A 27,648-nucleotide genomic window follows, 5' to 3' on the forward strand; every position below is an offset into this window, starting at 1 on the left:
GTGCTCGTTACGAGCCCAACTCGTCATGAGTCACAGTGGAGCTGTGCTCATGATGAGCTGGGCTCGTCACGACTCCACCCACTGATTAATTCGTCCGCACAGGCAGGGAATCAATCGCGCGTGGGCGGACCACGGACGTTGTGACTAGCCCAGCTCGTCATGAACACAGCTTCACTGTGACTCATGATGAGCTGGGCCCGTCATGAGCATGGAAGAGGTTAAAGTCCATAATGTATATAATTTGCTTATTGTGGCTGCTGTTGCTCCCATTTTTACTTTCCATGGACAGCTATAACTTTCTTTATATCGAACATGGTCATTATGTTCTTGTTGTGTTCCTAGAGACAGAACGTGCACTAGTGCACACAACATAACTAAGTGCATACAAGCAGCATGAATCTGTATTTATTTACAAATTGAAACGTGCAGAAGTGAAAGCAAGCAGCAGCCTGGGCAAGCCAACTAGCACAGCGCAGAGGTCGGAAAGTATTTGAAAAGCTCATTATCTCCTTTGGTGTATTTACCTTGCAACCTCAAATGGCCCTCTTCAATCACCTCGTTGCAGCACCACTTCCAAGTCAATGAATAGCGCTGCTGGGTTGCAGACCAGTACCTGTTTTTCAGTTCATTGCGCATAGCCACCAGACACACACATTACTATTGTGCTGCCGAGGTTTAAAATCTCTGTGCGTCTCCTGCCCTGGAGGCATAGTTCTGGCGCACTAAACCAACACGTCAAACTAGATCCCACCCTGCATAGAGAAGTCACAAGCGCACCTCTCACACCACGATGCACTGATTCTCTAGAGCTGCACCCACTGACGGTCAAACGTGAAGCAGTTTTTAACAAGACGTGAGAGCTTCTGAAAATGTTAAAAAATAAATTACAGTAATGCCAATCCTAGGTTAGAGTTAAAAAAAAACAAATAGGGAAGCATGTTCAGTAGTATGTAATCGCAGGAGTGAAAGACAAGAACATACCGATACAGCTTCCTGTGGAGGCTTTATGTAATGTAGACAGCTTGCTCAGCATTATACCAAAGGAGGGTCACTGTGCAACATTCTTTAATCAGTGCCCCTTGAAGCATGACTCCTAACTAAAAGCATGTTGGAACTAGGGCCGCTGATACGTGGGGGCTGGAGGGGCCAGGCACCCCACCATCATAATGACGATCGCGGCACTTGCGATTCAGCTTTAAACATCTGAAGCTAAAGCGCCGGTGCTATTATTGCTTCAAAAGTAAGGAAATAGAAAATGTCAATTTTTTTTCTTTTTCCTTACTTTTACAGCAATCGCGGCACCCGCGCTCAGCTTCAGATGTTTAAAGATAAAGCACGAGATCGGCGATTGAAACAAAAATAAATAAATAGGGAAAAAAATTGTGGCTGCACGTTTTTTTTTCTTCTGTTTCTTTACTTTTGTTATAATGGTGGCACCGGCTCGGGTGCCTCATTGTAACAAAAGGTAGTAAACAGGGAAGAAAAAAAACCCGTAATCAGCTGTCCAATTTCTTTGCTTCCCCTCAGAGGGAGAGGTTGTGATTCAGGGATTAAAGCTGCCAACTCTGCAGCTGGGGACCAGTGTTCGAGCCTCAGCCTCGGCTCAACAACGCTAATTATTAGCGCCTCAACAATTGTAATTATTAGCAAATCATGTATATTTTCAATAATAATTAAATGGGAAGAAAATAGTGTGCACAACCTAAATAACACATACCATGCAACACTCGAAGTAAAGGGGCCGGTAGCCTTTGAAGGATACAAATGAAGACATGGCAGTCATAAGGAGGGACTAACTAGCCTATAAACCAATCAGAAGGCAGCATTTAGGAATGACAAAGACACAAGCCAATGAAAAAGATGTGCAATGGACACTAGCCGAAAAAGGACATATGAAACTTACATGTAGGGACAAGAAATTACAAGCAGATCTGATGGAATTGCAAGAACTGTGTAATTCAGGGTTAACAGAGGAGGAAGAATCCGCTCATAACACTCCAGAGAGCGGGGAGAGCGGGTCGGATGAGGAAGACTAACTTGATAATGGAGGCCGGGAGAGTTAATGCTATAAGTGTACAGCCTATGTGTATTTGGCTTAACCCATGCCCGTTTCTCACTGTATCATATACAAGGATGATTATGTACCCCTACTGTGCTTGTTTATCTCCGATGCTGCGACCTGTACCAAGTATCAACAACAAAAAAGAAGGGATGACCCAATATGCTGTATCGTTAATGTTATGTTTTTATTATTGCAAAATGAAAAAGAAAATTAAAAGAAAAAGAAAAATGAAAAAGATGGGTGTGGGAGTGGGTGTGGCTTCTCTCCCATACTCTACTATGCCAGATCAACCCCAGAGCAGCGCTTGCGCACTGGCTCAGGGCTCGACCTAAAATTGAGTATACACGCACTTTACCAAGTGCACCAGAGTACGCACGACTCGCTTTACCCTTCACTGAGTGTGGCTGCATACAAAGCAGTATAAGAATCAAAGCGCTTGAAAAAGCAGTGGATTTTAAGCACCACATGTACACAAACATGCATGCATACTTTTGACCAATATGCAGTTTTTAGGGTTTCATCTTATTTTTTGCTACAGTAGTTTTGCCACAGAAGAAATATCCAATTGTATTGCTTTGCCAAATGTGCATTTTATTGCACAGGTTTGCCAGTGAGATGGCTGCTTATTTCGCTTTCACCATGTAAACTTTGTTGAAGAGTCGCACTTGGATCCCTGCAGGACACATACCTGAGCGAGGAGGCACACATTTCTTTATTCTCTACACGTAGTGCAACTTGGGAATGCATTTGTGGCTGAAATCTGCATTCAGCCTACAGGACATAGCTTTGAATATGGCAGGTCTGATAAGTATGTTCACCCTTCTAGGTCAATACTATGAGGACCAAGCTTACTGATTACAACAAGAATTGACAGAGCCAATAGGCCTTACCTTTTTATTTATTTAAAAAATGCTGCCAATTATTTCCTGTGATGCTGTACGGTCCCGCTAAATGCAATTGCCAAAGCCAATAGGCCCCCTAGGAGAGACCTTTTGGCTTTGATAATGCTTGTTTCTGTATCGTTGTCTAATTATACCTATGGAAATTACATGAGGAAAAGCATTTTGTGTTCATCCCTTTTTCCTTTTTCTCAGCTCCCGCTGGACGGGTCACCCCAAAACTGATCAGGAAGTACCTGGAGTAGATGTACTTTTCTGGAAAGTTTTGTGAAGATTTGGCAAACTGTGTCAAAAATCCCGGGGCCAAATGTTTTTTTTTAAAGTCATTTGGTCCCGGCGGACTCAGCACGCCTCCCATGTGGTCCCATGGGACACCCATGCGAGTACTGTGGGACCCCCAAATAGTTTTTTAAAAGGTGGGATTGGTGTCTATATCCTGATGGTCGCTTGTGGAGGTGTTGACCACCTTGGGGTGTTGGGGACACAGTTCCTGTGACCATGCGGAGCAGAGGGTTGGCTGCCTGAGGAGGTTGGCCTTTGGACCTGGCCTCAGCCAGGCCCTGCACCCTATCCCACGCTGCAGATGCCCAAATGCTGCGTGCAGAAGTGGGTTGGCCTCCCACAGGGCCTTAAAAGAAGGCTAGGCCCAGTGGTCAAACTGGTACTGCTGAAAGCCATAAGCGGTAGGGTTTGTCAGCCTGGGGCCAACCCAAGGTCGTCATGGCTTAGGGCCGTATGCAGCTGGGGGTTGGCTGCCTGCGGCTAGTTATGGTAATTCGATCTAACTTAACCTTAAAAAAGACAGAAATTCACCTAGAAAACCTGCTGTTAAAGTGATGTATGGTAATAATATCTAACTTTACAGGTAAAAAAAAAACTAGAAATGCATTGAAAAAATAGCAAAGGTTATAGTGTATAGTGTACTGAAGAAACTATAACTTGCGCCCTCACCCTGCACAGCTTATGATCTTACCTATTAAACCACTCATGTCATGTTCTATGACATCATTGATTACATCACTGATAGCATCTAGCATCTGAAATGAAATCCTTGATGACATGACTGAGTATGTAAAGGGTGCAAGTTATTTTAATTCAGTAAACTATAACTGGTGAATTTCAGTGTTTTTTGTATTTAAAGCCTGAAATTATGACTCACTTTAGCCCTAACTATAACACCACTTTAACCTTTGTTTTTTTCAGTGACTATCAGAGACGTTTTAAGGCATGGGCAAAGTGGGCTCTGGCCCAGGGCCCCAGCCTTTCTGTGGGGCCCCTAATAGAGCCAGCTCTGTTATGCAGATTCTTGTCCTGATGGCCTTTAATAATTTGTAAATTGATTGTTTTAAATGCAGTTTTCCTTTCATTTTTTTTTTTTAAAGTTGCGTTATAGTCTATTACAGACATTTTGCAGAGAAAGTGTGTTTATGTTTCATGCAACAGTCATTAAAAAAGTTTCTTTTAGGTCAAAATAGGGCCTCACATATGAGAAATGGGAGGGTGTCACAGAGATTATTTGCAGCAATATGAGTGAGCTGCTGCTGTGTTAAAATATTCAAAACACAGGTCACCATCCCTGAATATTAGAGGTAAACACATTTAGAATTTGGACGAGTGTACCTGTGCACTGCCAGTGACCTGACCAAGGAAGCATGAAAGACCTGAACTTGAATCATGAATTTAAAGCTGTTCTGAACAGGGGCCCCTAAAATACGTTTGGCCCAGGGCCGCCAAAATCCTTAAGATGTCCCTGGTGACTATATATTAATACACACGCACATATACAAAGCATCCTATGCTCAAAGACTTTGATAGAAAAGCAGACATTTGAGGTGAGCAGATCTAGAGTGTCGCTGGTGTTGAGAGTGCTCTATACAGGAGCTGCTTTCCACCTAAACTTGAGAACTACCCAGAGTTCTCTACTTCTTTTATATATATATATATACACACACACTCACCACACACATACACACACACACACACACACACACTAGCATTGCCAGCATACTTGGAAATTGCGATACTGATGATTCTCAGAGGACTTGAAGCACAGGTGACAGCACCAAATGCTAGATATGCCATATTTCAAGTTGATCCAATCAGTAGAGTTCCCATTTTCGGCTTTGCATGGGCCTCTCGCTGGTAATCAGCAAATGTCAGTTTATGCAAGGATTGCCATGAAATGTAATGGCCATCTGTTCCTAAAGCAAAGCGAGTGCGCCTGACAAGAGACGCAAAAGAATTAGAATTAGGCGTAGGCAAAATGGCCTCCGACAGAGGGAACGACTCACGTATTTCCATAATGGCATTGGCTGCATTAGCTTGTTTATACTGCACCTTTAGAATATGTCATCAGAAATATCACAAACGACACAAGGAAATTAGGTTTCATTACTTGGATGCAATTATCTCCTGCTGTGTGAAACTGCCTTTTCATGTCAAGAGCAAAGGAGACACACTAAGCCTGTTCTAATGTGACGTTTGATGTTTTATAGGATATCATGAAAGACGAGCGCTCTATGCTGAAGCTGCAGCTGAAGGAGAGAGATGAACTCATTTGCCAACTGCGGGAAGAACTGGTAAGCCGGACATGCTCCATGCTCTACTCAAACATAGTATTTTTAAGAGACAAGGTAACCCAATGGGTCTGAGAGGGACATTGGGTATGAATAATTATAAAGAAAGAGTTGTCCCTTTCAACAATAAAAAATAGAACAAATCAACACAGAGATATAATAACAACTGTGTCATATATTTCTTATGGAAGAGTAAACATTTAAATTTACATCATGAAGAGCATGGAAATAACACAAAGGAAAGTGGGGTAGTTTTAAAATAAATAGAGAAAAGAGAAACTCAGGCATAAACAAACAATCATGGCCAGGACATAATCAATAATTAAGCCAAACAACATAGTACGAGCACATTTCAAAGTCTGACTTTAGCACTTTTGACACAAAATTGTTTGATATAACCACTCAATATTGGTGCAATGGTGCTCGTACTCTGTTGTTTGGCCTAACTGTTGATTATGTCCTGAACATGCTTGTTTGTGTATGCCTGAGTTTCCCTACTCCCTATGTTTTTTTTACACCACCCCACTTTCCTTTGTGTTATTTCCATGCCCTACATGATGTAAATTAAAATGTTTATTCTCCCATAAGAAGTATATGACATTGTTGCTATTGTAGCTCTGTGTTGATTTGCTCTATTTTTTATGGTTGAAAGGGACCACTGTTTCTTTATAATTACTTAAACACAGGACAAAACATAAAAGAAAGCCATCAACCTGAAAAAAGCATTTTCTGAATATAAGCAGGTGTCATACCTGCAGGATCTCTAAGTCCTTTGTGTTCAATTGATGACAACAGTGGTGTAACTCAAAATAATGCAGTCATCGGCAGAAGGTGATGAGGAGCCCCAGAGAGTCCAAATTCTCCCCTCTATCCATGGGCTTTAGAATGAAGAGAGGGCCCCTGACGGGTGGGAGTGCTGTGGCATTGGTGTTGTAATGGCCGGCATTACGCCTCTGGATGTTGACATTTCTGTCCAATGCAGGTTTCATCCTGAGCGGTCATGAACCTCAAGAAAAGGTTGGCTCTGGAAGATGATGTAAACTCCCATTTGGGATTGTATAAAGGCATTAATCTGTTGGTCGTTTGTGGCTGTAAACACTGCATTTGAGTTGCCATCAATCATACAGTATTGATTATGGCCATAGACATTGGATGCCATAGATTTCAGTCATACCTTTTAGATGTTGTTTGTGCAAACACATAGGTCAAATCTCTAAGAGTGAGGAAAGTACTGTCACATGTACGTTACTGATTCCAGTGATCACCTTTTTGAATTTTTCAATTGCCTTTACCTTGAGTCGGATCAACAAGCACTGTTTTGACTTTTTTCTGTATAATCCTTACTGAGAATAATACCACTTGAGGGCTTGTGCCAACTTTGGTTATGAAGTTAATATTGACACAAGGGTCTTTTCTTTTCATGGGGATAGTCATGTCTCTGAGATGGCGCATATATGAAACGTTAATGATGTATGTACTACTATCATGAAAACCCACAAATCTCAAGCTTGTTTTGCTGATATTTTCTCTCTAAATTATAGTTATGTCGAAGATTAAAATAATTGATTACATTAATTTAGGCTGTACAGCAAGTGAATCCCAAAAATATTGAGTTGGCCTGGCCTGCATAGATAAAACCCCAAAAATGGTAATTTGCTTCCTGGTGAAGTACTGTCTCGAAAGCCACACCTGGGCCAGGCCTTGAGGATCTTCTCTGGCATTAGGTATCGAAGTATGGGAATGGAGGGAGCAAAAGAGGGTCAGAGCCCTTGCCCGAAAGCAGATATGTCTCCAATGGTGGATTTACTGTGAAATATGGTGGTTGCCTTGGACTACCTTAAACCAAATCTTATGATATTTTAGTATGCTACAATGTGGTGCATTAAGATGATCAACTTGATGTGTGACAGATAGAAACTCCTGAAAGGGAATGAATGGACCTCAGGGAATTACAGGCCGATCAGCTTAATAGATTCTTTACAAAAGGTAATGGGGAGGTTAGTGCTCAACAAAGTCCAAGAATGGATTGACGAGTTTAACATCCTATCGCCATTGCAAGCGGGGTTTCGGGCTTTCATTAGCACCATAGACCAAGTGTTTTGGTTTATCTTGCTTTATTGGAAAATGGTGACTTTGGGTAAGGGCAGCCTGTACCCTGCTTTTGCTGACCTGAAGTCAGCGTTTGACCTTGTACCATGAGCCAAACTATGGGAGACATTACTAGATATGGGGATACCATCTGAACTAGTGACGCTCATTATTAGGTTGCATGAGGACAACAATGCTAAGATCCGATGGGGCATGCAGGGCGAAGTTACTGATTCTTTCTCTGTAGAAAAGGGAGGATGTGTGATGGCACCAACACTTTTTTCCTTATATATCATTGGCATAGTGAACTGTATGAGATCCATCCCTACGGATGCCCCGATACTAGCAGGCGAAAAAGTCCCCATACTGACGACACATTAATAATTTCCAAGATGCTGAGTGGCCTCCAGAGAGCTCTAACAATTTTTGAGGACTTCTGCTCGAGGCGTGGCTTGGAGGTTAATGTGTCAAAAACAAAACTTATGGCCTTTAACCCGCACAGGGTTTTCAAGTGGGGTATTAAAATAAACGATCTCCTGCTAGAGCAAATTAAGGAGTGTACATACCTAGGGGTAAACATTCAGGAGGGTTTAAATTGGGATCAACAGATTGACCTAGCATCCCTAAAACACCGGCAGCTGGCTGGGGTGTTGCACAAGGAATATAACACTTCATTTTCTAAGCCAATCTGCCCGGCACTCAAGATCTACAACATGAAAGTAATTAGTGCAGCCCTATATGGCTCAGAACTTACACTATCAGAAAATAGGTTCTTTAGGAAAATTACTAGCATACCCCAGAGGACCCCAATACGTTCGCTGTTGTATGATCTTGGGAGGAAATCAATCGCAGCTAAACTGCATCCTCTTTTGTATTGGCATAGACTTCCCCTGAGCTTGCAGGATACACAGCAGTTTTAGACATAGAAAGGGCAGATATATCACACCGAATAAAATGGCTAAGGGAGCTTAGAGCTACTCTATCAAGCATTGGCTTGAACACACTGTGGGTGGACCCATCAAATTCTACCTTTCCCTCAAAAAAGATATTGAAAGCCAAGTATTGAGAAATGGTCCAGAACAATATACTGAGAAGTAGTGAGTCGTCCACTTTAACAGGGTTGTTCCTGGAATGCAAACTCACCCCCAGATTGGAACCATACGGAGATTTTATTACAAAGCCCTATGACCGAAAACTTTATTTCCAGTTAAGGGTGGGTACACTGCCACTACTAGATGAGCTAATCTCAGTGATGATCTGTGTCCTGTATGCCAGTATAGTAAAGAAACAGTGGCCCACCTATTGTTTGCTTGCGCTGGATATGCTGCCTCACGCCGTGTCTGGCTGACACCAATTTGTAAGCTTTTAGGAACAAGAAGGTCTAGTGAAGCTGAGAGAATCTTAAGAACTGATACAACAACAACGATTGTCATAGCAATGGCAAAATACTTGGGGTGGGCGTGGGCAATAAGATCATGTTCCCTTCACTGAGCACAAGGTTAAAAAAGATAGTGTTTATATGTACCATAAATAGTCTCTGTAATGGACAGTATGTGGAACTAAATACCTGTCTTAAATCAACTATGCCCTGTAATTTGCAAAATGCATAATTTTAATAAAAATATAGTGTTTTATTGCATGAATTTTTATCGAGTTTTTATAATGTATATAGTATTTTTATGGTGAGCCCATTTATCCATCCATTCTTGTGTGTACTATATTTTATCTGATGTTTTATGGAATTGTTTTGGATGTATTTTGTATTTGCTTTTATGACCTAACACGTCGAATAAAGCTTTTTGGATTGGATTGGACCTCAGAACAGCTGTAAGGTGATCTACAACCCAAGTCGGCCATACATCACTGTATCCTGCATCGATACATGATACGTTTACTCACTCTTTAGTGTCTGAGCCTAATAGATTAATCATCTTGGAATATCATCTGAGCGTATCTGCCACAAGCTTATTTGAGCCCTAACAATTGGATTGTTTAAGCAAGCCCCTTTGAAATGGCACAGGATAGTATCTTCTATTAGTTTTGCTTGATCCCAGCAACCTTTCACTGTTCAGCTGTGGTTCAGATATAGCATTGCAGGTCAGAGCTCTGATGTGTTCACTTGTCCAAGTTCCTAGTGCAGTACAGTCTTAACATATTGTTTAACCTATTTGGCATTGCCACAACATTATTTCCCATTTCTGAAATACCCCTATGCACCATACCCAGCAAAGATACTGGAAAAGGTCATCAATAGATGCTTGACAGACCACCTCATCAACAACCAGCTCTTTGACACTATGTAATCAGGATTCAGACCCAGCTGCAGCATGGAAACACCGCTCCTCGTAGTGACAGATGTTGTCTGTAGGATCCTAGACAGAGGAGAAACTATGGCCCTCGTCACACTGGACGTTTCAGCGGCATTTGACACAGCCTCCCACCCCACAATCATCAGACGACTACACAAAGCTGACATTCAGGGACCTGTCTTCTGTAGGAACTGCTCATTTCTGATGGGATGACTCAGTCAGTCAACCAGCGACTTACTCCTCAGAATCTAGGAAACTCACCTCTAGGGTCTTCACTCAGCCCTACCTTCTTCAGCATCTTCATGACACTACTGGCTGACATCATCCACACCCACAAGATCAAGATTTTCTGCTATGCCAATGACACACAACTCATACTGTCCTTTTCGGACGAATCCCCCACAATAAGAAACAAAGGGCATGACTATGATCTTGGTGGATGGGATAATCCATCACAAACGTGACAGATATCCCATCCACTGTATTACAAGTTCCATTAATGTAACTAACTTAATTGAATTGTAATTTGGCGGACAGGATATCTGTAACATTGGTGACAGAGAAGCCCTGTGTGCCAAGATCATAATCACGCTCTTAATCACCAGCTGCATGTCTGAAGTGGATATCTGGACAAAGTTAAACTGTCTCAAGCTGAACACTGACAAGACAGGAGTGGCGATCTTCAGGAAGGATGCGTCACCATAGGACTCAACCTGGTAGCCGACAGACCTAGGACCCACTCCCGCCCGTGCTCACATGCCACAAATCTTGGGATCATCATCATCCTTAACGAGCTAGAGCAGACCATGTAAAGGCCTACTTTCTGACTGCCCCAACTCTGTTGGGCCTTCGGGGGAAGTATTCCATCAATGGAGCCTATTGGGCCCAATCAGTGATTGGAAAACGTATGGTCTCTCTGACTCTAAATATGATCAGGCTGACCAAGGTTTTGGCAGGCAGGGTACTGTATCGCATTTGCAGATGAATAACTGGCTGCCAAGTTGTAAATCAGACCCCAAGTGATAGGCCCAGAGTTTTTTTCAGAAGCCTGCCACCTGCCCTAACGAATGCTAGCATTGCCAAATACCAAGGCTGTATACTCTTGATTTCACCTAGTCCTTCTTTCATCCTGCATCAGGATGGCACTGTCTGTACTTCATCTCACTCTTGCTGGGTATTTTTCATCCTTCCTGTTTTTACTTTGCCACTGTTTTGCACCTTTTCCTTCCTCCTTTCCCCTTTAATGCCTTTCTTTCTCTTGACATGGACAGACAATGAAAAATAGGCCTGGCTCCCCAAAAATGAGTGCTGATGGACCCCCACCTGCAACTACTGGCTAAAATTAACTGTTGCTATATTGTGTTGCGGTTGTGTAGAATCATTTGCTGATGGAGCACTACTATACTGAACGCATGGAGAAGAAATTCAGTGATTCTAATACTGTTCATATAAAGTTGAGAGCTGAAAGGAAAATAAAGCTGCCTCAGACACTCTTGCATGTGTCTTGTCAGAGACTTTTATCTCCAGTGTGTTCTAAAGGTCTCAGACATGCCCCTACATGTAAATTGCATTTCTGAAACAATATTAGACCAAGAGATTACAGCAATCTAGTTGTCCAGTCTTTTTGCAGACAAAATCGTTGGCAGAGGCTGCACTGCTTATTGAGATGTCATTTGAAAAGGGAGAGAACAGGACTTATCTTCCTTGTTTGGTCTCTGTCTTTCACTGGTACAAATGTGTCAACCTGATCACAGTCATGACCTGGCTGGACATCGGAGCTGGTGATATTGAAAGCTAGTGAAGCTGCAGGTGGAAGGCACTCATTAAATGTAACAAAATAAACGTCCGGAACAACTATTGCACACTTGGGCCCAGATTTGCGAAAGCTTTGCACTACTGCAGAGCAATGCAATTCTGTGCAAAGTGACACAAATACTCACAACAGTACTCGATACGCAGAGCAGAAGGTTTTTCTTTTGAAAAGGTGTCTTTTTCTCACTGCAAAAAACCCTCTGTGCTGCTTTACAATGCTTTGTGTGACGGGGCATCTCTGGGGCGTCACTTTGGCAGGCCACTAGATATAACCATTGAGTTTGATGCAAAACCCAATCTACTAAAATAACCAGACTGGGCTCTGAGTCAAAGACTTCCACTTCCTTGAAGCAGGCACCAGTGCAGGGGATGACGGGAGAAGCGGCACATGATTAGGAGCCATTACCTCCTCGTCCATCTTCCTCTCACAGTACTCATGTAATTTACTCCATTCATGCAGAACCTCACCACCGAACTTGACTTTCCCTTCCATTCCAAGATGGCCCCCATGTCCCTGAATACAAATACCTCACTTCCTGGGGAGGACTTTCTGTTTTCTTTATTCTGCAGCCATTTGCCATCTTGGCTTCAGGGGTGTGCTTTATTTTTTATTTAGTTTTTGTTATTTTTCCTCAGACTAGCGTTAGCAGTTAATGTCATTTTTTTGGTGATCACGCACATGTGCTGGGCATGCAAGATCATGGAGGAGGTCTGTGGTGTGCGGTGCTGTGCAACCCATGACAGCCTCGGATGATATTGGTGAGCGCTGTTTTTATTTTTTGCTATTTTGATTGACTTCAACGTGTTTTACGTGTTTCCTGGGCCATCTTCAAGGGTTCCGGTGTCCCCAACCTCCAAGCCATGGTAGCTGCATCTTGGGCTTGTGAGCGGGCTCCTCCTGCCAAGGTGCCTAGTATGGATCCTTCCCTTGAGGGGAATGAGGTTGATGTAAAGGGTCGTTTTGTGTAAGGCGTGTACCTGACTGAAGTTGTGAAACTTGCAGGAAAATTTGGGCTTTGCTGTGGCCGTTCCTTTTCCATCTGCGGCAGGCTTTTTTCCACTATATCAGCCGTCTGAGACGGACTCTTTACTCTTACACGTTTCCATTCGCCAGGTGCTGACAAATGAATGTAAAGATGTGGAAAAGCAGGTTTTTCCACGGTGTTTGCTGAAACGTTATTCCTTGTATAACTCTGAGGAGGAGATTCCCTCCCAGTCAAGATTGATAACATTATGGCTGGGTTGGCTTGTCAGGGGGTGGTGGTGTCCCAGGTTTCTTTGCCTTTGGATGCGGTGGACCAGAAGGTGGAAAGGGCTGTGAAGCAAGCATATGCGGCTTCAAACTTTGCTGTTCGAGTCAATGCCTATTGCACACACACCATTCAGTCCATCCTGAAGGACTTCCATTCTTTGGCCAAAAAGATGCCGAGGGGTCCAGATTTTTCTGCATTATTGGCTTTGATGGAGCAACAAGTGGGCTTCCTCTCAGATGTCACCTTTGATAATCTCTGTGCTTCAGCAGCTGTTTCCTGTGCAGCAATTGCCCCCAGTGAAACATTTGGAATCAGTCATGGAAGGTCAATACTGCTAAGAAAGTGGTCCTTTTTAAACTGACTTTTACAGGGTCTAAGCTGTTTGGCAGTGACTTGGAGGACATGATTAAAAGGTTTGGGGAGAATCAGAAGCTGGGTACTCCTGTTCGTCCTGTTTCCTGAGGCAGTGTTTTTGGGTTCAGAAGGGCTTTTTCACCAGGGGTAGTGCCTTTTTGAGGCAGGGGTCAGTGCTGGGGCACCCCTCATGCTGACTGCTGAGTTCCACAAGTCTGATGCCTTGTTTGTCTCCAAAGGTTTGGCCAGGCTGGGTTGTAAAGCCATCCCTTTCTACTTTGTCCCACTGGATTACGTTACCCATTTCACATTCCTATTTTTTGGGTGGCCAGCCTGTCCCTGAGTCTTTCACTGGGAGGTCAACTGGGGTTTTTTGGCCTCCTGGGGATCCTTTAAGGGGGCTTCCATTAGGGACATTTGTTTTGCTGTCACTTGGGCCCAGCCCCACATGTTCATGTCCCACTACCGTTTACACATGGGTGTCTCTTCCGATTTTGGTACCGCTGTCTTGAGTTCTGTAGTTTCTTCTGCGGTATGATTTCTATATGCTTAGTTTAATTAAACTTCACCTGTTTTTGCATTTTCGTGGTGTAGTTTGTAATTAAATCAGTGGTGGGCTTGGGTACGTAGTCTGCCATGAGGAATGTGAGAGGAACACGGATTAGGAGGTAATGCTTGGTTACTTCCTGGTAATATTCAATACTCTGAGTCCATGTCTTCCTCGTCACATTCCTGATTTCCCACCCGCCTCTCCCTGTGGTCTACTGATTTTGTTCTGTGCTTGGTTCTTTCAGAAAGTCCTTCCCAGGAAGTGACATACTTGTACTCATGTTTATGGAGGCCATCTTGGAGTGGGAAGGGAAAGTCTAGGTTGGTAGTTAGGTTCCTTTTACACAAAGTAAGGGGTCCCGAGTGGGAACCCTAGGAGGGTGGGAGGTCCTCAAATAAGAGGCTTAAAGGGATACGTCCTCCCAGACATATACTCAAAAACACAAAAGTATACCCTCTGGAACCTGGATGGCTCCTTTGGATAAAGGGAAAAATGGGGAAAGTTTGTATGCCAGGTGGCAACACACCCACTATTGTGGGTGAGACGGGAAAGAAACCTTTTTATTTATACAACCCTCACTCAATATAGTAGTGACATGCTTCATTATCGGGTTCACCCCCACTCCTAGGGGTCCAAAAGTATCCTTTATTAGTGGGGTGGGAGGGATGATTAAAGACTGTATATGGGGCTAAAGGATGTAATGGTCCTATGACCCTAAAACACCAACATGTTTCAGCCCTGTCCTATTGGTCTATGCGAGGTCCTGGGCTTTCATCAGGATGGGTAGCGATAAAGTCACTCCCCCGAAGACATGAATGACGTGTGCATGCAATTTTCATGTGATAAATTTAAAGAAAGGGGTATACTTGCCGCAGCATTATGAAGGAATTACCCAATTTTTAGAGGGGCACCTGCTCCCACAGGGGTATGAGAGGGAAGCCTTGTAGTCACACATTCATCAAAAGTCCCTTCCCTACATTGAACCTTCTGTCAGCTCAGCTCCCCAAAATTGGATAGTTCCTTCATAATGCTGCGGCAAGTATATGACTACTATAGTTTCTCACATGCAAATTGCATGCACACGTCATTCACGTCTTCGGGGGAGCGGCTTCATCGCTACCCACCATGACGAAAACCCAGGACCTCGCATAGGCTGATTGGACAGGGCTGAAACATGTTGGTGTTTTAGGGTCATAGGACCATTACATCCTTTAGCCCCATATACAGTTTTTTAGTCTTTCCTCCCACCCCACTAATAAAGGATAGATACTTTTGGAGTGGGTGAGGAATTTTATCTTTAAAGTTATGCCTCCATACACTCATTCTTCATAAGTGCCTCCCGAAATACGTTTGAGCCCACCCCGACCGAGGAGTTGGGGTGAACGCGATGCTGAAGCATGTCACTACTAGAGACAGTGAGGGTTGTATAAAGAAAAGGGTTTCTTTCCCTTCCCACCTACACTAGTGGGTGTGTTGCCACCTGATGTAAAAACTACCCCCATTTTTCACAGTTTTCAAAGGAGCCACCCAGGTTCCAGAGGGAAAACTTTTGTGTTTTTGGTAGTTAGGATCTGCATGAGTGGAGTAAACTCCGAGGTGATGACTGTAACGAGGAAGACTTGGACTCAGAGTAATGAATATTACCAGTAAGCACCTGGGCATGGGTCTGTGCTGAGTCTTTCTGCTTGTGCACTGTAGCACAACAAATCTGTTTGCCATGCTAAATTGCATGAAAAATTTGCAAATCTGGGCCCCGAATCAAAGAACACAATGGGGAATATTTACTACAGGTTGCGCTGCCCCTTGAACTGCAATGCACAAATTTGTACTGCACTTGAAGGCTTTTATTATAGAAAGAATATCAGCACAATACTTTGTTTAGCTTTACACCACGTGCCTAACTTTAGTAAATGACCCCAAGAGTTTTTATAAAATAGCTGTTTTCCAGTCTGTTGATGTGCTGATGCGACACAGCTGTTTAGCTCGAATGGAATAAATTGTCTTTGACTCCCAAACATATTGGTGTTTTAAAGGAAAAAGGAACATTTGCAAATAACTCACAGTTATGAAAATCGACCAGATGAATGTATTGATAAAATAATTTAAATGATGTCTCCTCGCACTTGCGGAGGGACTCCATTCTTGTGATAACCTTAAACTTACAGGCAAGTGATTAGAATATGTGGCCACAGCTGAAGATACGACCAAATGAATGAGCAGGGCTTGTGACACAGATTGGCTTAGTTAACCTTACATTTTTGATTATTATCTTCACTTTTTAAGCAGAAGATAGGAGAAGGCAGTTTCTCTTAGAGGATCGCAAATTTAATGTAGTATGAACACAGGGCTCCAGATCTCAGGAACAAAAAAAATCAACACAGTGCGACACAGAAAGGTATGTAGCTATGAAGGAAAGTGAACATGGGGAGATTGTGGGCTGTATAACTGTAGGACATAAATCGTGTCTGGTAGATGGAAGGAAGGTGAAAATGCAGTAAAGAGGCTATGTAGCCAGGGCCGGACTGGCTGTAGCGGGCACCGGGCATTTCCCCGGTGGACCGCCAGGTGGAGGGCCAGTTTAGGCCCCTGGGGGGCGTTTTTTTTTTTACTGGGGCCGGCAATATCGGCCCCCTGTAACAAAATCGTCCGAAACCGGTCCTAGTAAATAGCTCGGCCAGACCTCCCTTTCCGCCCCCTCAGGGGGGCTGGCTGAGCAGTTTGCCAAGGCTGGTTTTAATTCCCAGTCCGGCCCTGTGTGTAGCTGCATAGTGGGATAGCTTACTTGACTTCAACTATGAATGGATGTGTGACAAGCAAACATGGTGTTGGTAAAAAAATTAACTAGTCGCCATCAGTACATAGAGCCTGTCACATTGTAATGAATAGCTTCTTTAAAACATTTGGCTAATGTTAACTTCCAATGAAACTGAAATTGTGGTCTTTGATAACCATGCAGAATATTGGATAAATACCCCTCAAAAGAAAGCATGAGTGCAAGTCATCCCAAATAACTGATGAGAAGTAAGTGAAATGTAAAATTGAGATATCACAGATAACAACAGCAACATGATTATTTATTAATGTGTGGGGCAACTAATAAACACAAATGTGTGCTACGGGTTCCACCACACAAACCGACTGAATTACAGATGATAGCTCTGCAAAATAGCCCACAGACATGATAACTTCAGACTAATGTCACAGTTATCTCCTGAACTTCATTCTTTTGTGCATGTTCAATATTGGAGTGCATCTCTGATCATCACACGACTCTCCCAAAACCTTGATAGAAGCCAGACTACAAAACATGCCATAAAAAGCAAACACTCCGAAGCTGCACAAAAAACCTGAAGGGAATCTGAGAAAAATGTGGTCTCATTAGGGGTATGAAGTGGCATATTCATCTTCAAGTGCAATACAATACAATAAGAAATTTAAGTAATTACATTATGTGATACTATATTATCTAACACATATAGCCAACTGGCAGAAGCGTGATTCCAATAACATGGAAGTGATGTCCCTGGATCACTATGCTGAAATTAGTCTATTGTTCCTGGCCATTAAACTTGTATGCACTGGCATTTTCAGAAAGTGTCTATCTAAGACCATCCTTTGAAACCAGGACGTTCCTGGACAAGTTAACTTGGCTGGCACTGCAATGGAGGATTTACGGTTCTTCATCAGAACCTGATCAAACCTGCACTCTGCATAGAAAATACAAGCACTCTTAGTTCTCTGGTGTTGATGAACATGTTGTGCTCTGCTGAGGGGAGGAATGAGTAGAAGAAAGGGATATGAGATGACAGGAGGGTGAGAAGAAGAGAGAACGTAGGGAAGGTGGGAGAAGAGAATTTACAGGAAATATGATAGCGAAGAGCCATTGGAGGAGCGGAGAATGTTAGTTTTTGGTTACATGAACAGGGAAACACTCCAGTTGTATCTCATCTCCTTGCCTTGAGGCATCGGCGCCAGGTTTTTCTTTGCCTTCCTCTTTCCCTTTTTCCTTGAGGGTTCCAGGTCAAGGATTGCCTGGTGGTGTTTGATGCAGGCTTGTGTAGCGTGTGACCTATCTAACCCCAGTGTATTTTCATGTTTTCTTCATGAGCAGTTATTAGGAATATCTGCTGCCATAGGTTGTTGTTGCTGATGGTGTTAGGCCAATGGATTTAGAGGATTTTTCGCGGATAGGTGTTAAAAAAGGTCTGGACTTTGTTGGTGTAGTCACAGTTGTCCTCCAAGTTTCTGCTCCATACAGAAGGACCGATTTATGTTGGTGTTAACCTCTTCTGTGCCCATGACGAGATAGTCTCGTCATGGAGCACGGTCGCGCTATGCCCATGACGAGACTATCTCGTCATGAAACCCGCCCACTAAGAAAACGCCCGGCACAGGAGGGGGAAAGGGCGTGGCACCGAAGGGGTTAAAAAGTTTGATCTTGATTTGCATCATTAGGTCCCTAGAGCTCCAGGTCTTCTTTAGCTGAATGAAGGCAGTCCTTTGCTTTGTCGACTCTTCCCTTGACATCGGCGTCTATGCCACCCTGCTTGTCTATGACACTGCCCAGGTAGGTGAGGGACTTAACCTCTTCCAGTGCTTCACCTGTAAGAGTGACTACAGTTGTAGTGGTCATGTTAGTCTTCACGATTTAGATTTTTCCCCTGTGGATGTTGACGCCAAGTTGTGCTGATGTGGCTGCCTCATTATCTGTCATCTCATGCATCTACAGATGGGTATGGGAGTGTAGGTTCAGGTTGTCTGAAAAGTCCAGGTCATGGAGCTGTGTCCAAGGTGTCAACTGTTTTCCCATTTCTCAGATTTGTGATGGTCTGCTATATTTTTCCTTGGTTGGTCTGCTGCAGTCGCTTAGCAAGTCCTTGTCAGCTAGCTGCATATCTGGTGGAGACTGCGGCACGGGCCACTCCAGCAGTTTTTCAAAGTGCTTCACCCATCTTCGTTGGTGGCCTTCTTTACGCTTGATTGGTTTTCCAGATTTGTCTTTAACAGGTCTTTCTGGCATGCTGTATCTGCTGGAGAGTTTCCTTATTATGTTGTAGAGTTCTTTCATGTTTCTATGGCTTGCTGCTTCCTGGGCTTCTGTGGCAAGACCATTGACACATCTTCAATTGTCTACTCTTAAGCTTCTCTTTGCTTCCTTGTTGGTTTTGGAGTACTCGCCTTAAAGTTCACTTTTTCTGCTCTTGTTTGGCTGGTGTTGACTACAGCTTTCTTTTCCTTTCTCTCTGGTAAGAGTCTTGGTTAAGATTTCTTCTTTTTGCTGGTGTTTCTTGTGACCCAGTACCTCCTGGCAGGTTTATGTTATTGTTTCTCTGATCTTCTCCCACTGGCTTTCTACTGGGTCTCTATCATCTTTTAGCTCCTGCAGGACTTAAAACCAATAACTGATGGTGACTGAGTATTCACTCTCTCCCCAATGCTGGGATATATTTTGGTCTTTTTGTTCACGTTTCTGTAGCTAAGATTTTATTTACATGGTGTTGTAGCTAACCCCATGCGTAACTGAGTCAAGCTATGTGCCTACCCAAATATTATGAAACCTATGAGCCTTCCCTCATTTATTTAATAATAATCAGTAATTTCATACTTTGCTGTTCTATTTCCTACCAATACTTTGATCCTAGGCTGACAAAGTTAAACAGTGGGTATGGGAGCAATACAGAGTAATTAAGCATGTTAGACCAGGGCCAGTCCCTGTGGAAGTTCATGGTAGCCCTCATCCTATTTTCCATGCAGTTAGTATCAAAATGCACCTATTATCAATTTTTAACTGGGAGACAGAGGTTATTGTATGAAAGAAAGTAGGATAACTCTTTGGACCGAGGGACATCCTGACTGCTGCACACTGCCCCAAGATGTTCATGGAAAAAGCTTTAAAAAATCCCTCAACTGCTTAAGAACCTACAAAGAATATTAAAATGAATGCTGAAAAAGCAGGGCAGTTTTTAACCTATTGAGGCCAATGGTAGGAAAGGATACAGCAGGTGATGCCCCAGGTGAGGCTTCTAAGGATGGCCCAGTCATCAGCTGTCATACAAGGAAAGATCCTCTTTTAGTTGAATATGTGTTGGCAATGTGAAGGGTTTTCTTTCTCTGACCAGGCATAGTATCCAAGAAAACATATGAGAAGTAGGTTTAGTTCCAGGGTTCACAAAACAGACCCAAACATCTTTAACAGCTGCTTACATGTAACTTAAGAAGAGAATACATCCAGTCCTCTAAGATTACACAACAAATCCACTACCACAACCCCTAAAGCTGATCCCACCACATCCCATTTAACATAGGTCCATAAAGGCAGAAGAAAAATGTAGACATGATGGACAGAAGGCATAATGAAAAGATCTAGAGCTATAATGTCACTAAGGCTTCATGTCTTCCAGTTGTAATTAATCACTGCCTAAACCAGATATGTGGTTACCTAGAAATAAAATTACTTAAAATCAATAATTGTCCAAAACACCTCTCAACAATAACCCAAATCCATGAAAAATGAGTTTCTGGCATGTCTCCATTACACATTTTTGTTTACTAATATCAGGTCTACAGATACAAAAGCCATACATAAGACCTAAAGAGATAGCTCTGCAGCTGCACCTCGTTTAAATGTATTGTCACAGCTTGATGGAATATTGCCTTTTCACAGTTCCTCACACTGAATAGGAGCCAAACCAACTACAATCATCAGTTAGAATTGTTGAAGAGACACCTTGTGAGCTGATATCATTAGCTTGGTGGAAACTATGAGGAAGCACAAGGTCTTAGGACTCAGGGAGTATGAAGTATCCTCAAACTCTATCTCCTCCATCCTGTAAGTAAACTTTTCCAATGTCGGAAAAGAAGGTCAATCGGGACATAGAGAGGATTACATTAAAATCTCTGTAAAGAGAGATTGATCCCTTAAAAGGTCCCTTGTGATCTAATGATCTTCCCTCAAACACTTTGCTCTAAGAACATGCTCAATCAAAGAACACTCAGCCTCATGCATCAACCCAAAATCCAGTCGGTAAAATACCGATTCGCTAATAGCTCCCGGTATTAAGTTAAAAATACCCAATCCCAATGCATCAACCCAAAAGCAGAAATCGCTATTTAAGGAATCCTTAATTAGCGATTCTTTAAATAGGGATTCCTTAAATACCGATTCCTTAAATAGGGATTCCTTAAATACCGATTCCTTAAATAGCGATTGCATTTAAGGAATCCCAAAGTGAGATTCCTTAAATGCAATGCATCAAAGTTAAAAAATTAGCGATTTCGCTAATAGGGGGAGAAAATTACCATGAAGATGAACTGCATGGTAATTTGCAAAAACTTTGAAAAATGCACTTTTGTGCATTTTTCAAAGTTTCATGTTGCGCACACACATGCCCTTAGAGCATGTGTGTGTGCAACATATGTGCACATATCATTTTCAGGGGTGCTATAGTGTGTCATTTTGACACCCTTGCACCCTTGAAATTGCACGAGCAATTAGCGAGAACCTACTGGTACTCGCTATTTGCTCATGCAATCTCCGAATCATTCCTATGGGCCTGGAGGCCCATAGGAATGATTGGGACGGCATTCCTTAATTGCTACTCGCTATTTGCTAGTAGCAATTAAGGAAAGTTAAGGAATCGCTATTTGAATAGCGATTCCTACATGCATAGCCTTTTGCTATTCCTTATTAGCGAATCCTTATTTTTCGCTAATAAGGAATCGCAAATGCTAATGTTGATGCATATGCCCCATAATGTGCTAATTATCTAAAATAAGGAAAACTTGCTAATTGTCCAAAATAAGGATTTGCATGTAGTCACCCACAGGGCAAGAAAGCCTAAAGTGAGGACCCTCCCCTCCATGAGCCAGGTCTTCAGGAAAGTTTTATACTTTTATTGTAAATAACTATGTTAAGAGTTTTTATGCAAATGTGTAAATAATACACGATTTTGCAGTGACCATATTTATCTTTGCATCCTTACTTACTCTTTATTTAATTTTATCCATTTGTATTAAGGAATGTCCACACAGATCATGAACTGGCCAAATGCAAATGCAAATCTGGAATATCTGACATGGTAAAGTCAGGAACAAAAGGCAAACTTTGCACAAAGTGATGGTGGCAAAACAAGAAAAAAATTAAAGCATTGGAAGGAATAGGGAATAGAAAAGATGAGGGAAAGCAGTCCAGATAAGGATAGGGAGAAGAAGTGTGGACAACAGATTCAGTGAGGAAGAAGAGAACAAAACAAGGATGAGAAAAGGGAAGAGAGAGGGATGATTTGTGCTAAGGAAAGAGACTAAGAAAATTGATGCTTTAGAATGAATAGAATAGAGGGAAAAACTAGTGTCAAGGGAAAAAAGAGAGGCATAAGAAGAGAGAGCGCTTAGAGGAAGCACAAGAAAGGAGCTGAGAGGAGGAGAGAGTTATTAAAAGAGATGACCCACAGAAGAGAAGAACAGCTACATATACGTAGATTCCACAATGGTAAAAATAATAATAAGAAGAAGGTAGGGAACAGGAGGATTGGAGTGCAGGGGAGATATGATTTAAGAGCAGCAAGTAGACAAAGAAGAAAGAAGAGAGGCAAGGAATACGTTTGGCAAATGAGTCAAAGGCAGGGTGACCAGACTTTCCTGGTTTCCCAGGACAGCCCCAGTTTTCAGAGGACTGTCTTGAGTTCCTGACACTTTCCTCAATATTAAATACATGTTCCACGTTTTGGGATAAAGGTTAAGCCATCCTGAAATGGATAACTTAAAGGTGTACTCTCATTAATTAATGTATCAGTTTTTTCTGGCAGAGCAGGAGGAGGTCAGCTGCATGCATGCTGCAGCAGCAGTGGGGAGAGACTAAGTAAGGAAAGGGCAGAAGGGCTTAGATTGGAGGCCCTGCCATAGCTAATGTTATGTAAGCATAACTTGGAAATATGTATATATATTACATACTGGCGGTCACCAATAGTTGAGTATAGTTAGGACCTAGTTTCCATAGCAAAAGTGTTTTTTGACTTGCCTATATCTTTGGCGCCGGTTGATAAATCTTCATGCTATTTTCCAATAAGAGTGCCCGGTGATTCTTGTTGCACGCGGAAAGTTTTGGGGTGAACCGTCAAGCGGGGGCCGAGAAAAAGGGGGGTCAAAAACAAGAGTTTCCTATGGTAATTCACATAGAGATTTTAGTCGGGACTAGAGCCTGAACCGCTGGACGGATTTACACCAAATTTGGCTTAAAGGTTACTCTTGGTCCAGAAAGAACCCTTTCTGTTATTTGGGGTAAATTAATTTTGTAGGTTTTGAGATATGAAGGAGAATGTAATTTTTTATACATAGTCCTCGTGTTGAAATGTGATTGCCTGCCAAGACTTCAAGTAGGAAGAGTTGGCAGCTATCTCCAAAACAAAAACATTTTAAAAAGAGAAGGGGCAGGGTAGAAATACCCTGACCTCCCAATGCCTAGGCCCTCTGGCAAATAATTTTTTCAGCTGAAGTCATGCTAGATCCACGGCTCCCACCGAAAAATAGAAAAGAAGAAGCGCATCTGGATATTAATCCGTCCAGGTGGGCTGGGGCATGTGGAATTATGAAAAGGAGGGAGGCACACAGGCCCTCCTCCTAGGGATTATGAAAGCCCTGAGGACAGCTACCTCCCCGGGGCAAATCACTATAAGTAAATGCAGGGGGCGCGTGCCCCCACCACAGCCCTGGGGACCACCACCTTCCCGGGGAACTTAAAATATGTATTTTGATAGCTCCCACCAAGGAAGGCAGCCAGCTGAGATCGCGGGGACCTTGAGGATCCCCCCGTGGTTCCATTGCATACTGGGTGCCCTGAAAAGGCTCCAGGGCACCCACACAACATGGCCGGGCCTTGGGGGATGGGGTCTAAAATCAGCCAGCAGAGTCTGGCTGCTTGGCCCCCCCATCCCCAATTCAGTTAAGATCGCCCTGGGAAAGGGTTTCCCAGGGCCAAAATCGGCCTGGTCTGGGGGCTGTGTAGTCACCCCTCCCAGTTTCAATCTAAGATTTGGCCCTGAGGAGGCTGTGGTCCCTGGTGGAGCCCCACAGCCCCCTCTACATTGTAATAAATTACACATATAGCCCCAGGGAGTTGGTGCTTCATAGAGTCTTAGGAGGAGGGTTTGCATGGCTGCCCCTTCATTGTAAAGAAGAGGCTAGTGGTCCCCGAGGCTCAAATGAGCACATGGAAGGGGATCCGCGTGCCCCAGCTAATATTTACATAAAGCGCCAAAGGAGGTGGTCCCCGGGACTAAAAATGGGGGTAAAGGAAGGAGAAAATAGTAAAAAAAGGATTGGTAACATGTGGGGGGTTGGTTGCAGACCAAACACTGCGGGCAACCCCCACTGCGTTTAAAAAAAACATAGAAATTCACGGAAAACAACAAAGTTTACAGGAACATTTTAGTTAGTATTTAACATTTAACAAACCTCCGAAAGTCACACAAAAAAAAGTTACTGTGACGTTATAGAATTTACACGCACAAAACCATAGATATTCAGCTGTTATAGTTAGAGTTATTTCAAGTAACTATAATTTGTGCCCTTATGTAACTATAACTCGCGCACTCGCCATGAAAAGCTAATTACGATACATATTACATCATTCATCATCTACAGCATCATTATTATAATCACTGCAACATTTACAATAAAATTATTGATGCAAAAGCTGTGCATGGCGGGTGTACGAGCTACAGTTACCTTGGGCCACGAGTAATAGCTACATGAAAAAACTCTAACTATAACAGCTGGATTTCTATTGTTTTTGTGCATGTAAATTCAGAACCTAACTATAATGTCCTGTAACCTTTGTTTTGTAGTGAATGTTCAAGGTTTTTTAAATGCAAATTCCTAACTATAACGTCTCTGTAACATTTGTTTTATTCAGTGAATATATATATCTATATAAATATATAGAAACATATGTACACATTTACATAGCTAAGCAACAACCGGACCAGGCCAGTCATCAAAGTAAGGCTAAAGGCTTTTGTCCTACATCTGGCCTGGCTCAGTTTTTGTTTCTCAAAATTTGGTCACCCTAGACAAAGGGACTAATTTGGAGTTTGGCAGATAGGGTACTCTGCCACAAATGTGATGGCTATCCCATCCGCTGTATTAAAATATAAATATTCAATGGCACTTTTAATACAGCGGACAGGATATCTGTCATGTTTGTGACTGAGTATTCCATCTGCCAAAATGTAAATAAGGCCCAAAGTCACTATTGAGACAAGCGGAGGCAATGGGAGTGGGATATGGCAATTTAAGTAAAGGCTAGAAAAGAGTGAACAAGAATAAACAGTGATGAAAGTATGTGAAAGCACAGAAATGATAGAGAGAAGGTTAGGGAAGGGAGAAATAATGGATGGGTTATGAGACAGTCGGCAGGTCAAGGGAAGGTACAGGTGAAAGAATCAGAATATGGAGGTGTGGTGAGGGAAAGGGGAAATTATGAAATGTGGAGTAATCGGGGGATGTTGGAATACCATTATTTGTGTTCACTATGACCCCTCGCAGCTCAGGGTTCTCAGAGAAGGTCTTCTGTGAAGAAGACCTGTAGATGTTTACAATTTTTAGACTATGAAAGCTTGAGAGAAAAATGTGTGTTCTCCTGGGTTGGTAGAGGAAACTGCCATTCATTGTGTAATCACAAGAAAGCACTTGGGTGTGTGCATGGATTATTTGCACACGTCAATCGGGGCCTGCTGCACAGTGTGCATGCATCAAGAGACCTCATTGCTTCCCTTGATCCGGGAGCTGAACATGGAAAACGCCTTAATTCCCTGTTATTACACAATCGTGGTTCGCTCTACCCTTAACGATCTACTTACTACTTGTCATTGTGTCACAACTAGGTTTGCACTACATAAGCACCAATAACAATATGTATACGAGACAGCTGCAGAATGAAGTGTACTGGTTTATTTGGTATCACAAAATGGGCTAGAGAACCCCTTTTGTAATTTTAACTTGCACTTGTCATAATACACTTGGCCCTGTCCAATAGCCAATTTATCACACTGAAAGGCATTGAAATGCCTAGCCATCATGACACATTATACCTATTATTATGCTTCTTTTGTACCTGACAAGGCAGTTTCAACAAAGTTAATAGTGGCTCAGGTGACAAGATAAGTGCTGCAAAATTATTGTGAATTTCCTTACATTTGAGAGCCAATATTTAAACAACACTAACTCTCCCCCTTCATCACAAAACCATTATCCCACAGAGCAACTCTCATGGATAGTCGGCAAGTACAACAGAGGTTTCATTCTGTTCACCAACAAAATAGCAGAAAAACATCCAACAATTCACCATGAACCACGTAGGTTCATGAAGTATTTTTTGATTTAATAAAATAAGTTACGTTTGTTCCTTTGAAGATTTTATTTTATACTTATAGTTCCTGACTAAATTGAAGGTGCTTTTTAACTTTCCTTTTCATGATTTTTCGCTGATTGTCAAACGCAGAGTCTCAGGGGGCTTTTGAGAGGATGAAAAATTATACATGAGGCTTTATCTAAAAGCTGTCTTCACATGTTGACGTTATCTATGGATTGTTCTCTGAACATGAGACTATTTGATGTATTCTCACCTGTGTATCGTCGTATTAGTGACAGATTAAAGGTAGGGCATTGTGTCTTCACAAAAGAAGGGTTTGAGTTCACCTACAGTGCACACTGGTTGTGTTAGTGAGAGTTGGATGACCTCGCTCTGAAGTTACAGGCTAAACAGAAAAACAACTTAAAAAGTGCAGACTACAACAATCTATTATTGGGATAAATGAGAGATGAGCTCTATGTTATACAGCATTTTATTGACCAGTTTCAGTTTATCTCCTAGGGCACAGTATATAAAATGGTTTTGTCATCACAAAAAATATTTGTCGCTGTGTAGAAACCGTACAATAAGATTTGCAAATGTCTTCGCAAGATGCAATGTACTCTTTGTGACCCCTAAAGAATCTCAAAGACAAAGGATTTCAAAAAGACTCTAAGCCCTTCTTTGTAATTCGCTAAGGAACTTATCAGTGGTTGGGGACTGTGACCATTCATTGGACGGGGGTTGAAAAATATATTTTAAAAAACCCACTGACCTTCGGTCGCCCGTCACATCTCTCCTCTGTAGTCCTGGAACCAGGAAGCACCCAGGCTCCCCATAGCCAATCACAATGCTGCAATGCAGTGTTATCTTGGGTTTGAGCATCATGGATCGGCGCTCAGACCTAGTCAGGTAGCATGTGCATTTTCCACACCAGGCTGTCCATTACAGCCTGGGAGGGAATATGTAAATTGCACATGACTGTTTGGCCGGGCCAAGGCGGCCGGCCAAGCAGTCATGCGCACTTAGTGTGCACAGTCCACTCCTCCTCCATGAGCCACCAGCCTCGCCTCCCACTTATCCAGACCTGCAGCAACACTAACTCTCCCCCTAAATCACAAAACCATTATCCTACAGAGGACCTCTCATGGATAGTGGGCGAGTATAACGAAAGCTTCATTCTGTTCACCAACAAAATAGCTGAACAGCATCGCACAATTCACCATGAACCACGTCGCTTCATGAAGTATTTTTTTATTTTAAAAAAATAGCTAGATTTGTTCCTTTGAAGATGTTTCTTTTATACTTTTAGTTCCTTGCTCAATTGAAGGTGCTTTTTAACTTTCCTTCTTGTGATTTGTCGCTGATTGTCAAACACAGAGTCTCAGGGGGCTTTTGA

General features: G+C 42.6%; 1 protein-coding gene across 3 annotated transcripts in view; it reads left to right on the plus strand.

The window, feature by feature from the left end:
* Positions 1-27,648, plus strand: part of CCSER1 (coiled-coil serine rich protein 1) — a 2,282,720-nt gene that overhangs the window by 1,846,354 nt on the left and 408,718 nt on the right. For all 3 annotated transcript variants that reach the window (XM_085641140.1, XM_085641142.1, XM_085641141.1), the window contains exon 8: positions 5,457-5,540. In XM_085641140.1, coding sequence (XP_085497266.1) covers positions 5,457-5,540 — 84 coding nt within the window. The remainder of the gene's footprint in view (positions 1-5,456; positions 5,541-27,648) is intronic.

Source organism: Triturus cristatus, chromosome 2_2 (genome assembly GCF_964204655.1).
Source record: "Triturus cristatus chromosome 2_2, aTriCri1.1, whole genome shotgun sequence".
NCBI lineage: Eukaryota > Metazoa > Chordata > Amphibia > Caudata > Salamandridae > Triturus > Triturus cristatus.